This window comes from Heptranchias perlo, chromosome 5 (genome assembly GCF_035084215.1).
Source record: "Heptranchias perlo isolate sHepPer1 chromosome 5, sHepPer1.hap1, whole genome shotgun sequence".
Lineage (NCBI taxonomy): Eukaryota > Metazoa > Chordata > Chondrichthyes > Hexanchiformes > Hexanchidae > Heptranchias > Heptranchias perlo.
This window is the reverse complement of record NC_090329.1, coordinates 114292478-114306467: the sequence shown is the minus strand read 5'-3', so window position 1 is coordinate 114306467 and position 13990 is coordinate 114292478. Positions and strand designations below refer to the sequence as shown.

Here is a 13990-nt window from a genome sequence, read left to right as displayed (position 1 = left end):
TCCTACATGAACTTCTTAGAGGAGCAATATCTCAGGCACCACCGCTTCACAAAGGAGGCGGTCACTGAGCTATGTCACCTCCTGCAGCCACAAATCAACCCTCAAACCAGGGCATGGACAGCACTGCCTGTGGTTGTCAAGGTCACCGGGGCCCTTAACTTTTATGCAACAGGTTCATTCCAGGCTGTTGCAGGTGATATCAGCTTGATCTCCCAGTTCGCAGTCCACCGCTGCATCAGGTCACCAAGGCTCTCCACAGAAGGAGGAACACCTACATCTCTTTCCCTATGGACATAGCGAGGCAGGATGAGAGAGCTCTCGGCTTTGCCCACACGGCAGGATTCCCCAGGGTCCAAGGAATAGAAAAAAAGACTTTCATTCATATAACGCCTTTCACAACCTCGGGACGTCCCAAAGTGCTTTACAGCCAATAAAGTACTTTTGAAATGTAGTCAGTACTAATGTAGTCAATGCGGCAGGTCCCACAGAGAGCAATGTGATAATGACCAGATCATCGGTTTGTTTTAGTGATGTTGGTTGAGGGGTAAATATTGGCCAAGACACCGGGGAGTACGCCCCTGCTCTTCTTCAAAATAGTCCCATGGGATCTTTTACATCTACCTGAGAGGGCAGATGAGGCCTCGGTTTTACGACTCATGGACCGTCTAGGTTCATGTGTGAAGAATGGTCACATGGCTAAGGTACCCAACATCCATGGGATCCCATCCCATCCCAGTGTAAGGCGTTGGAAAGAAAAAGGCGGAAAAAAATCAGGGAAAAAATGCTATTTAAGGCACAGGGTCAGTAGCCCTGACAATTTCATAAAGTGACCTTCAAAACATCAAAGTCAGTTCTGTTCGTCATAAAAACATTGTGCAATTAAATGGACCTTTAGATTACAAAATATTTCTTAATGGCATGAGACAATTATGTCAATTACCAGGCCCGATTCCTCCACCACCAATTCACACAAAGTTCAGAGCTTTACTACACTTTGGGATTGAACTCCAATCCAGTTATATAGCAAAAGATCTCGAGTCCCTAAAGTCCTAGCCAATTTAAGCATACCTATACAGTGAAGTGACACTTGCTCCCACAGTCATGCTGTTCGAAGAATAAACACCACAATAAAAATAAAAAGGAACAAAACAAAGACAATATCAAGATTAACATGTCACTAGCTTCAGACACCCTCCAGAGAGATTCTGGTGTCAGCAGCTTTAGAGTAGTTTCAACTCCAAATTTAAAAACCTGGCAAGTAAACAGAACCTCTGAAAGCTGACCTTTGATGCCAAACAATATGTAACATAGAAAAGACATAACTAAAATATTAGATTTAGTATTTTTTTGACGAGTTCTTGGAAATGTATCTCGGTGTTTGGCTCTCTCTGACTCTCAGTAATTGGAATGTTTACAAGACACTGGTGAGAATTAAAGGTTTTGTTTACTTTTAAAATTCAACTCACTTGTATGTTTTTTAAAAAATGTATTCATATTAGGATGAGTACAGACTGTGTGTGTGTCTCTGCTAAATACACTTTCTGAAGTTTAGCACCATTAACTTGAGCACCGACTTAAGTTACACTGGGTGCGTAATCAGCACAGGCTATCATGTCATTTTCCTCTTTCCAACACACACGTCGCACACTTTGATTTAAAAGAACACTCAATATATAAATTTTAGCTCAATAAAGCTCTTGAAACTTTTTCCCTAACTTTTCTTTTTTTATTTCATAAAGCAACCTAATCGATTTTGTTACAGATTGAGAAACTGTGTAATCTGTGCATGCTAGAACTGTGGGATCTGCCTTCAGTTAACAAGACCACCGCTCTATGTAAAAACTATAAAGAAGGTATCAAAAGACACAACAAGTAAATTGATAAATATAATCATATTATTGTGAAATACGTATTTATTGTTTAGTTTGAAACCTTTATTCGGATTTTAGAAATTTCAGTCACTGAGAAAAAATAGCAGCCAATTTTTTTTCAAAAATGTTTTGAGTGATTCAATTGGCTCAACAGCCAGCTAATAAGGCAATGTTTATAGTTTTCAGCATTACAAAATGCTTACATCAGTCTTTATATACAAAATCCCATTATATAAATTTACACAGAAAGTTTTGTTACAAATATTAACATGAAATATTACAGGAAGTAACATTTATGAAAAAGAGGTGCAAACCATAGCAAGATTTTAATATAGATATACAAAACAACTTGCATTTATACATCGCATTTAATGTAGTAAAACGTACCAAGGCGCTTCACAGGAGTGTTATCAGGCAAAATTTGACACCGAGCCACATAAGGAAATAGTAGGACAGATGACCAAAAGCTTGGTTAAAGAGGTAGATTTTAAGGAGCATCTTGAAGAAGAAAGAGGCAGAGAGGTTTAGGGAGGGGATTCCAGAGGTTAGGGCCTAGACAGCTGAAGGCAATGGAGGGGCGAAGGAAATTGGGGATGCACAAGAGGCCAGAATTGGAGGAACGCATGGTTCTTGGAGGGTTGCAGGGCTGGAGGAGGTTACAGAGATAGGATGGGGCAAGGCCATGGAGGGATTTGAACACAATGATTAGAATTTTAAAATGGAGGCGTTGCTGGGCTGGGAGCCAATTAGGTCAGCGAGCACAGGGGTGATGGGTGAACGGAACTTGGTGCGAGTCAGGGTACGGGCAGCGGAGTTTTAGATGAGCTCAGGTTTACAGTGGATGGAAGGTGGGAGGTCAGCCAGGAGAGCATTGAAATGGTCGAGTCTGGAGGTAACCAAAAATACTTTAATATACTGGAAGATCTCCTGTGGCATTGCTTGTGGTGATTCAGAGGATATGCTGAAGTGTGATGTCTGAAGTGTGATGGCCAAAATATGACAGAAAGTAAATGTGGCACTTAATGGAAGTTCACACTATGCATAAGACTATTGTCTCAAATAGATATATAAACACTATTATATTTCCTGTTAAAAAGTCAGTGAAACAAACCATGATCTCAATTCCGGTCTAATCACATGGTACACAGCACTATTTTGGCCTAATAACATAAGATACAAGCAGGAGCGGACTTTGCACAATCTGCCATGACACCCTACCTAAAAAAGAAGACACCACAATGTTAAGAAATCACTATTTTTCAGTATAATAAACATTGCAACATCTAAGGGTCAAGCTGACATTATTAACCATTTCCAACTTCAGTGGGGGCATAGATTCAAGGTAAAAGGCGGGAGGTTTAGAGGGGATTTGAGAAAGAACTTTTTCACCCAGAGGGTGGTTGGAGTCTGGAACTCACTGCCTGAGAGGGTTGTGGAGGCAGGAACCCTCACAACATTCAAGAAGCATTTGGATGAGCACTTGAAATGCCATAGCATACAAGGCTACGGACCAAATGCTGGAATATGGGATTAGATTAGACTGGGCTTGATGGCCGGCGCGGACACGATGGGCTGAAGGGCCTCTATCCGTGCTGTATAACTCTATGACTCTATAACTCTATGACTCTAAACCATTCCAGTTTTATCATCTTAGCTCTTTAATGCTTCATGGTCCTGAAGCACATTCCAAACTGAGTATCATCCTACAACAAATCAGGATTCACAATTCACTTTATAGGTTAGAATGTAAGGGGAAAAATTGATATCATAATTTATATGAATTCCATAAACTGAAAAGACCCTGAAACAAGTGAATATTGCCAGATCATCCACTGGAATTAACGTGGTCATAGGATTATATGCAGGGCTAATTTTGAGCTGACCCGAACTCAGTTTACCTCAATCGCTCTCACGTAAGAATCAGAAGGTCATGGGTTCAAGCCCCACCCCAGGACTTGAGCACATAATCCAAAATAAAGGCTGAATCATCCTACAACAAATCAGGATTCACAATTCACTTTATTCTAACCTATAAAGTGAATTGTGAATCCTGATTTGTTGTAGGATGATACTCAGTTTGGAATGTGCTTCAGGACCATGAAGCATTAAAGTGCTAAGATGATAAAACTGGAATGGTTTATTGAAGTTGGAAATGGTTAATAATGTCAGTACTGAAGGAGTGCTGCACTGTCAGGGGTGCTGTCCTTGGGATGAAATGTTAAGCCAAGCGCTGTTCAGGTGGACATTAAAAAAAATACCCAGGACACTATTATGGTAAAAGACAGAGTACAGAGTTCTCCTTTCCCTCAACCAATTTCACCAAAAACAGATTAACTGGCCATAAATCTCATTATGCTGTGCATAAATTAAAAGCCATGTTCGCTTACATAACAACAATGACTAATTAAAAATTAATTTATTGGGACATCCTAAGCACGATAAGACACTATAGGAATACAAGTTCTTTCTATATTCACTGCTATTTTTGAGTGGTCCGTTGTTTTGAGTTGTCAGCTTTTTTGAAGCTATTTTTCAGCTTGCCCCAGTTTTCTAGGTTGGCATATAGGGACTGTGCAAAATCTGTTTACCAATTTTTTTTTACCATCTTGGTTCTTTGCTGACTTTTGGAGAGAAGGCAAGAGAGGAGCGAGGGAGGGAGACACGTCAGAAGTCCCATTAACCGAGTGTATTAGCTTATTGCCAGAAGGCAGACCGTGCTAAATAAAACAGCCTACAACCTTGCGATAGTTACCTACTGTTACCGTTGCCTGAAATGTAACCGCCACTTTTGGCCGCAATTGCAGTAGCCTCGACCTTCCATCGAGCATTTTACAGAACCGCTAATAAATGAGAGATGTGTGCTCAGCAAGAGGCAGCCAGATTTACATTTCACATACAGACACTTATATTTGTTGTAATCTATTTACAGGTGATGTAACAAACTGGCGAGTGTGGTGCCATCCCCAACAATTGATGGGTCTGTATTTATAGTTTTGAGTAACGCAGCGTCCACTGGAGGAAGGGAGGGACCTGGCCCCGTTATTTTTGTAACGTAAAAGCCTCACTGCGGTGAGGGGGGGGTAGTTCTGAGCTGCAACGCGATATTCACATTTCATCTTAAGTCGGAGGAGGCGGAATGCAACACGCTGCGTTTTACTCTGTGTGACAACAGAAGCTGAAGGTGGGAGTTTAACACGATCCATGTGTTCCTTTACCCCGGAAACACGCTGCTGTTTTGTAGTGCTGGAGTTTCCATTCTCTAATGATGCAGTGTACAGACCACAAGCCTCCCCCCCCCCCACCCAACTTCTTTACATATCAGTGGTATGCAGCCGGTTGGCGTCAAGGTGCCAGTTAACATTTGTGATACAGGGGAAGGGAACTGCTCTAACGGTTAGAAAAAAAGATATTTCGTGATAAGAAAATAAAAACACATGGATAGCATTTTTTGTTAGTGATGTCTGTCACGTATATATTTCCTGTAACAGGCTTATAAGAATGGTTAGATCTAGGCGTTGATCACCATTAACAAAGGACAAATCTCACGGTCACCCGCTCTTTCCAGTTACTGTACTTAACAGACTATAACAGAAGACATTTGGATGTAAATCGGAACATTTGCCTTGCACCATCACCTCTTTATAAACATCGTTTGGTTTACATATTCACCGATTATCAAAGGCAATGGATGTTAAATTAAGCTGCTTTTAGTGACTTGACATGAGAAGACCTCTAATATAGACACGTGTGAGGTGGTGTATTTTGGTAGGAAGAATAAGGAGGCTACATACATAATGGATAATAAGAGTCTAAATGGGGAAGAGGAGCAAAGGGATCTAGCGGTACAGACACACAAATCACTAAAAGTAGGGACACAGGTTAATGAGCCCATTAAAAAGGCAAACCAAACAATGGGGTTCATTTCTAGAGGGACAGAATTGAAAAGCAGAGCAGTTATCTTAAACTTGTATTGAACATTGGTTAGACCATACTTGGAGTACTGTGCACAGGTTTCCATATTATAAAAAGGATATAGGAGCACTGGAGGTACAAAAAGATTCACAAAGATAATACCAGAACTGAGAGGATATACTTATCAAGAAAGGCTGAGCAGGCCAGGGCTCTTTTCTCAAGAAAACAGAAGGCAAAGGGGTGACCTGATAGAGTTCTTTAATATAATGAAAGGCTTTAATAGGGTAGACGTAGAGAAAATATTTCCACTTGAGGGGGAGTCCAAAACTAGAGGTCATAAATATAAGATAGTCACTAATAAATTCAATAGGGAATTCAGGAGAAACTTCTTTACCCAAAGAGTGGTAAAAATGTGGAATGTGCTACCACAAGGAGTAGTTGAGGCAAATAGCATAGATGCATTTAAGGGGAAGCTAGATAAGCACACAAGACAGAAAGGAATAGAAGGGTATACTGACAGGGTTAGATGAAGACAGGTGGGAGGAGGCTCACGTGGAGCATAGTTCAGAGGGTTGTAAAGTGCCTAATCGAAAGATGAGGTGCTGTTCCTCAAGCTTACGTTGAGCTTCATTGGAACTGGACTCAACAGTGATTTCAATAATTTCAGATCATAACCACTGCTCCCATTTTTTTGATGTGGAGATGCCGGTGATGGACTGGGGTTGACAATTGTAAACAATTTTACAACACCAAGTTATAGTTCAACAAATTTATTTAAAATTCCACAAGCTTTCGGAGGCTTCCTCCTTCCTCAGGTGAACGGTGTGGAAATGAAATTTTCGAATCCTTCGCATTTGAAAATCACAGAACCCATTTTTTTGGACAGCAGGTGGTGGTGATGGTTCTGCTGTTGCCATTTACAGCTCCTCTAGACCCATCCTTTGTTTCTTTACATGTCCCATTACCACCCTCCTTACCTTGCACCATCACCTCTTTTGTCATTTAATCACTCCTGCCCTCCATCCTATCAGAGACCTTTCCTTTTGTTCTTTCCTCCCCTCCCTCCCACCCCCTTCCCTGGCTCTGTACTTGCTTAAAAACGATTTAATCTTCAACTTCTTCCAGTTCTGATGAAGGGTCATCGATCTGAAACGGTAACTCTGTTTCTTTATCCACAGATGCTGCCTGACTTACTGAGTATTTCCAACATTTTCTGTTTTTATTTCAGATTTCCAGCATCTGCAGTATTTTGCTTTTGATTTTGTATTCCCTTGAGTTTAGAAAGTCGAAGGGTAATATAGTCAAGATCTTTAAAACAATAAAGGGATTCAATAGGGTAAATGTCAAGAAATTATTTCCTCTGGTGGGGAAAATCCAGAACAAGGGGGCATAATCTTATCATTAGAGCTACACCATTTAGGATTGAAATTAGGAAGCACTTTTTCACACAAAGGGTAGTGGAAACTGGAACTCTCTCCCCCAAAAGGCTGTGTCTACTAGGACAATTGAAATTTTCAAGACTGAGATTGAAAGGTTTTTGTTAAGCAAGGTATCAAAGGATTTGGAGCAACGACAGGTAAATGGAGTTGAGGTGCAGATCAGCCATAATCTAACTGAATGGCAGAACAAGGTTGAGGTGCTGAATAGCCTATTCCTGTTGCTTTGTTTATAGGTGAACCTCGATTGTAATTTCTACTCCAAGGAGTAGAGAATCAGGCAGTGAAGTGTGTGAACATCTGGTAACACCGTTGTGATGCCAGTTGCTGCCCCCTGCCCCAGCCAATAACATGTAAACATTCACTGTCAATGCTCATACATAAATAGTAGACATTTGGGCGATGCACCAGAGGGTGCAAAGATCAAAGTAGCAGAGCAAGAGCAAACATATCAGCAGAGAGAAATACTGTCCGGAAATAGAAATATAATCTTGTTCCTTTTTCTAAATTGGTCCATGGTAAATTCGCTGAAATGTTACTGTAACTTAAAACTTAACTTTACTAGGAAAATAATCACATATTGGAAGGTTGGAATAGGCCTGTATATGATTACAGTTCGTCTTAAATCTCCCATCTGCCTCCAACACCCCTTCCTTACCTGTTTTAAACTGTAGATGCTTGTCCTCTGTGTTGCCGAAATTTTCCAGCAGGGAAAGGTACAGCAGTCCGAAAGCGTTCTGAATGCCAAACACCGAGCCGTTACACCACATGGAGGCAAACATCACCACCCAACCCCAGCCCCCTTCGGGAGGCACGAACTCCCCCTTCTCCCCAGGGACGATGGAGGAGGCAGCGACGCTTACAGGGGCGGCGGGGGGGCTGCCAGAGTCCTGGTCATCTTCACTCAGTCCCACATGCACCCTGGTGTCGTTTTCAGCCGCAGTCACTTCTCCGTTGAGCGGCTCCTTGCTATCGGCAAACAGCTGAGTGGATGGGTCCCCATCGGGAGTTTCCTCCTCGTCCTCTTCTTCTTCCCCTTGGTCTTCCCGCGCCCCTGCCACCAGGGCATTATTGTCCTCGGTTTTAAGGCCGTTTTCTGTCATCTCTCAGGAGCGTCCCGGCTGCAGATCAAAGATCATCCGGATACCCGTCCTTCCTCCCTTGCCTTTCCAACACAGGCTTGCCTCTCGCGCTATTTTCTCGTCCTTTAAAAAAAAATAATAAATCGTTTATGTTGCTAACTTCCTTCCTTTGTTTGTTTTTTTTTATATGTAAAGGACAGAAAGCAATCCAATGCAAACTTTGTGACAGAATGATCACCTCCCTCCCCTCTGGTTATATTGTTACACCGCTCGATGTCGCCAATGTTTTGCCCATTTTAAATGGATACAACTTATGGGCGGGAGCTCCTCTCGCCGGCGCGACACCGATTGGACGCTTCTACACCCCCTCCCCCTATTGGCTGCGGCAGCTGTCCATCAAGCAGACACACGGCCACACGTTGACTGCGCGCGCAGGGGGCGCGGGAGAGGGAAGAGTGAGCTTGCCTGGGCAGTCGTGCTATTTATGATTGTCACACATCTTTCGCATTTGGATTGAAGCATATGCTCGTTTTTTTTTCCAAAAAAAATGATCCACATTTTTTCACAGGATTTTTTTTGAACCTCACAAAAAGAAGCTGCTGCTCACGAAATGTATTTCGGGTTTCTCAAATCACGGTGAGAAAAGAAGCAGAATGCTGCATCTTCTTACACAAGAAAGGTTTTTGCTTCACGTTGATTTTTTGTTTGTTTTCATAGAAGCAAACTGGAGCCGAATGATTGAGATGGTTTTTTCACCAATGCCAGGTGGACCAACACATTGCAAGCAGTACCTCAGATGTATCCATCGATGTAAAATAATGTATAACCTCCAATCTCAGTGAAGAGCACGTACTTGTCAATTTAACAAGTAAGAGAATGAATTAAATACTACTCACTCCCCGGAAGAGAATTTAGGACCATATGTGCACCTAACACAATAGGGTAGTCCTAATGCACTTCACAGATCATTTAATGCACCATGTTGGAGTACACTCGTGTTGTATCTGTGCAGAGACTGGAGTAGCTGGGGTTGCTCTCCTTAGAACAGAGAAGGTTAAAGGGAGATTTGATAGACGTGTTCAAAATCATGAACGGTTTTGACAGAGTAAATAAGGAGAAACTGTTTCCAGTGGCAGAAGGGTCGGTAACCAGAGGACACAGAATTTGAGGTGATTGGCAAAAGAGCCAGAGGCGACATGAGGAAACATTTTTTTACACAGCAAGTTGTAATGATCTAGAATACACTGCCTGAAAGGGTGGTGGAAGCAGATTCAATACTAACTTTCAAAAGGGAATTGGATAAATACTTGAAGGGAAAAAATTTACAGGGCTATGGGAAAAGAGCAGGGGAATGGGGCTATTGGGTAGCTCTTTCAAAGGGCTGGCACAGGCACAATGGGCCAAATGGCCTCCTGTACTGTACCTACTATGATACTAAATGTTCCTTGTTATTACTAAAAGCAAAATGTGCAATTCTTGTATAATTGTTGATGGCATTGCCTTCTTAGTGGTCAGTAATCTGTCAATTATTCTCAAAATAAATACACCATTTAACTTTTACCCTGGTCATCATGTACCTTTCTCATAAATTTGTCCGTCTGTTCAGCAGGATTAAAAGCCAGGTAGGAAAATGTAACCTGACGTGCAAATGGAGAGTTTAAAATCCTACATGCGGAAATTTGCCCATCCAGTGTTTCTGTCACAATCAGCATTGATTTGAAAGGTTTTTTTCCAATTCTGTGCGAAACTTTCTTCCAAACATTAATCTGTGAAATCTGTCATTTGATGAGGTGCTGGTTAGCTTGTAATTAAAAATATTAACCTTCCCTTGTTTGCTGCTTTTGTAAAGAAAAATTTAACATTCTTTAAATAATGTAATCGCCCCATGTCAGTTTTTGGGAAGCACACATATACCACCCTAACTCGGGTAAGTCCAGGTTTATTTTTCAATATAACAGATCTGACTGAACCCTGTTGGTCTGATCTCTGATTTGTAAAACTCAACTGTTACGATGTAAAAGACAATAAGGATTTCTGTTCAGTCCCCCTTTAATTGTGATATAACCACTGAAATATATGAAGTGAACTAAAATGCAAAAATGCAACAGAGTGCTGTGGAAATTAGCAGTAACTTTATGCTATTATGAAGAGGGGTATTATGATATTCATAATCTAGGCAGAAACTATTTTAGGTATTTTAACTCAGTACACTAAAAGGAATTTGGGTTTGCAGTTCAAAATATATTTATTCAAGATTATAGGTCCTATTCCTGCCAAAAAAAAAGTAATTTACTTTGTTGAGAATTACATCTTTAATATTCTTTTTGATCACATTTAAAGCATACATTTTTTATTTTGTAAGAGGTTTATTCTGAATTTGAAATCTTCCTAACTAAACATGTAAGATGACTGGCACTTTAATGTATACACACAGCCTGATTTTGTGCATATTCATTTTTGGTTGTTGCAATTTATTGTATGGGTCTAGTTGTAAATTTTTGTATTCATACATTTCTAAAGTCTTTGCCATAAGTATGCTTTATTAAACACCCCTAACTTTTGCAAACTAATGTTGTAAAATATTTAACTGTACTGGGAAGAACTGCTCTCACCACCTCAAACAAATTCAGGACAGTTATTTTGAATCTGTATTGGGTAAAAATATGGGTAAAAAAGGGTTTGCTACCTCTTGCACTGTAAGTAAAAAAACAGCAGTTACTGATTTGTGCAATTTTACCAAATAAAATTGCCATCACAAAGAACATAATACTTTGATACTGAATAGAAATCGATTACATATTTTTCAATGCCAATGAATGGGTTGTTTTCTTCTTGACAACCAACCGTTGTAATAATGTGAGAAGCAATTATAATTCAATGTGTTACAAATAATTGAATGAATTCATAATGGTGACATGTTGTCAAAATGATTTGAACCAAAGGTAACTGGATGCCTTATAAGCAGTCAAGTGTTTGGAAAAGAAAATAGGGAATTAAAAGTTAAAGCTCTGTAGGATTGAATAGATTCAGTTGTACAGATGATCTTGCTTAATTCAATGTGCCACGCAGTGGCCCAAACTAAACACCATTCATCAAAATAATACACATTAGGGTCCATTATTACACAAAACTGTATTTACATTATCACTCTTCAGACATCCAATTAGCAGACACACACATATTTACAGTAAGTAAATCCAAAAAAGTGCAATATCAGGAATTTGGCCCAATATATGTCCAACAGAATCATAAGACATTTATGAAGATAGTTCTATTAATTGTGATTTAATTATTTTAACTCTGGCTAACTATTAGCAGCATACCAACATAATGTACTTTAAAAAAGGTTATAGGAACATAGGAACAGGAGTAGGCCATTCAGCCCCTCGTGCCCGCTCCGCCATTTGATAAGATCATGGCTGATCTGTGATCTAACTCCATATACCTGCCTTTGGCCCATATCCCTTCATACCTTTGCTTGACAAAAAGCTATCTATCTCAGATTTAAATTTAGCAATTGAGCTAGTATCAATTGCCCTTTGCGGAAGAGAGTTCCAAACTTCTACCACCCTTTGTGTGTAGTAATGTTTTCTAATCTCACTCCTCAAAGGTCTGGCTCTAATTTTTAGACTGTGCCCCCTACTCCTAAAATCCCCAACCAGCGGAAATAGTTTCTCTCTATCCACCCTATCTGTTCCCCTTAATATCTTATAAACTTCGATCAGATCACCCCTTAACCTTCGAAACTCTGGAGAATACAACCCCAATTTGTGTAATCTCTCCTCGTAACTTAACCCTTGAAGTCCGGGTATCATTCTAGTAAACCTACGCTGCACTCCCTCCAAGGCCAATATGTCCTTCCAAAGGTGCGGTGCCCAGAACTGCTCACAGTACTCCAGGTGCGGTCTAACCAGGGTTTTGTATAGCTGCAGCATAACTTCTGCCCCCTTGTACTGTAGTCCTCTAGATATAAAGGCCAGCATTCCATTTGCCTTCTTGATTATTTTCTGCACCTGTTCATGACACTTCAATGATCTATGTACCTGAACCCCTAAGTCCCTTTGGACATCCACTGTTTTTAACTTTTTACCATTTAGAAAGTACCCTGTTCTATCCTTTTTTGATCCAAAGTGGATGACCTCACATTTGTCTACATTGAATTCCATTTGCCACAGTTTTGCCCATTCACCTAATCTGTCAATATCGCTTTGTAATTTTATGTTTTCAGCTACACTGCTTACAATGCCACCAATCTTTGTGTCATCGGCAAACTTAGATATGAGACTTTCTATGCCTTCATCTAAGTCGTTAATGAATATTGTGAATAATTAAGGCCCCAAGACAGATCCCTGCGGGACTCCACTGGTCACATCCTGCCAATGTGAGTACCTTCCCATTATCCCTACTCTCTGTCGCCTTTCGCTCAGCCAACTTCCTAACCAAGTCCGTACTTTTCCCTCAATTCCATGGGCTTCTATCTTAGCTAACAGTCTCTTATGTGGGACCTTATCAAATGCCTTCTGGAAGTCCATATAAATAACATCCATTGACATTCCCCTGACCACTACTTTAGTCACCTCTTCAAAAAATTCAATCAGGTTTGTCAGGCACGACCTACCTTTCACAAATCCATGCTGGCTCTCTCTGATTAACTGAAAATTCTCAAGGTGTTCAGTCACCCTATCCTTAATTATAGACTCCAGCATTTTCCCCACAACAGATGTCAGGCTGACTGGTCGATAATTCCCTGGTTTCCCTCTCTCTCCTTTCTTAAAAAGCGGAGTGACATGTGCAATTTTCCAATCTAGAGGGACAGTTCCTGAATCTAGAGAACTTTGAAAGATTATAGTTAGGGCATCCGCAATGTGCTCACCTACTTCCTTTAAAACCCTGGGATGGAAACCATCTGGTCCTGGGGATTTGACACTCTTTAGTGCTATTATTTTCTTCATTACTGTTGCTTTACCTATGTTAATTTTATATGTTATGTGCGGCAAAGTAATTTCTTTGGGCAAAATGGTTTCTCAGTAATTAATTAAACGGTTGGAAAAGTGGAGCTGGTAAGAATCGATCTGATATATTGTTCAGCTGCTTTTCAATGATTTTTATTTTCTTGGTTCACTTTTTGTTATGGTTTCCTTTACACGCATGAAACAATATGATGCTAAAAATGAATTACAGCCAGATGCTGTATATAGATCCGTGCTAAAGTATTAAACCAAAATTATGTTACGATAAATTGATGTAAGCATGTACAACATCACCGTGCATATTGCCACTTCTCCTCAGTGATGTTATTCATTCAAAGAAGTAAATTTTCACATTACATTCAATTCATTTGAGATTTAAATCAACGCGTGCAATCCAATATGGCCGCCGGAAGTTATCGAGTGATGTCATTAGGAACACCCTATGCCTTAGCTGAACAAACTGCCAGCTTCTGGCACATTCCTACAAACCCAAATGTTACAACTACAAAGCAAATCAACATTGGTTGAAGGGGCTTACTGCCACAAAATATACATTCATACAATTTGATACACAATCAATAGTTAGTTCTATGTTGCAATGGACTATGGTTGTTACTTCTGCGTGACTCACCTAATCCCCAACCTTCTACTATAATATTGTTACTGTTACGGCGTTGTCAAGGGTAGGAAACATTTTAATTCCCTTCTTGTCCTGAAAG

General features: G+C 40.4%; 1 protein-coding gene across 1 annotated transcript in view; it reads right to left on the bottom strand.

Annotated features, from left to right (window-relative positions):
* The window catches only part of slc16a10 (solute carrier family 16 member 10), a 137448-nt gene extending 128874 nt beyond the window's left edge, over nucleotides 1–8574 (bottom strand). Inside the window, exons 1-2 of the mRNA XM_067985056.1 lie at nucleotides 8540–8574; nucleotides 7878–8424 (exon numbers count right to left, since the gene is read on the bottom strand). Of these exons, the coding sequence (XP_067841157.1) occupies nucleotides 7878–8322 (445 nt within the window). The 5' untranslated portion in view covers nucleotides 8323–8424; nucleotides 8540–8574. The remainder of the gene's footprint in view (nucleotides 1–7877; nucleotides 8425–8539) is intronic.
* Nucleotides 8575–13990: the final 5416 nt, after the last annotated feature.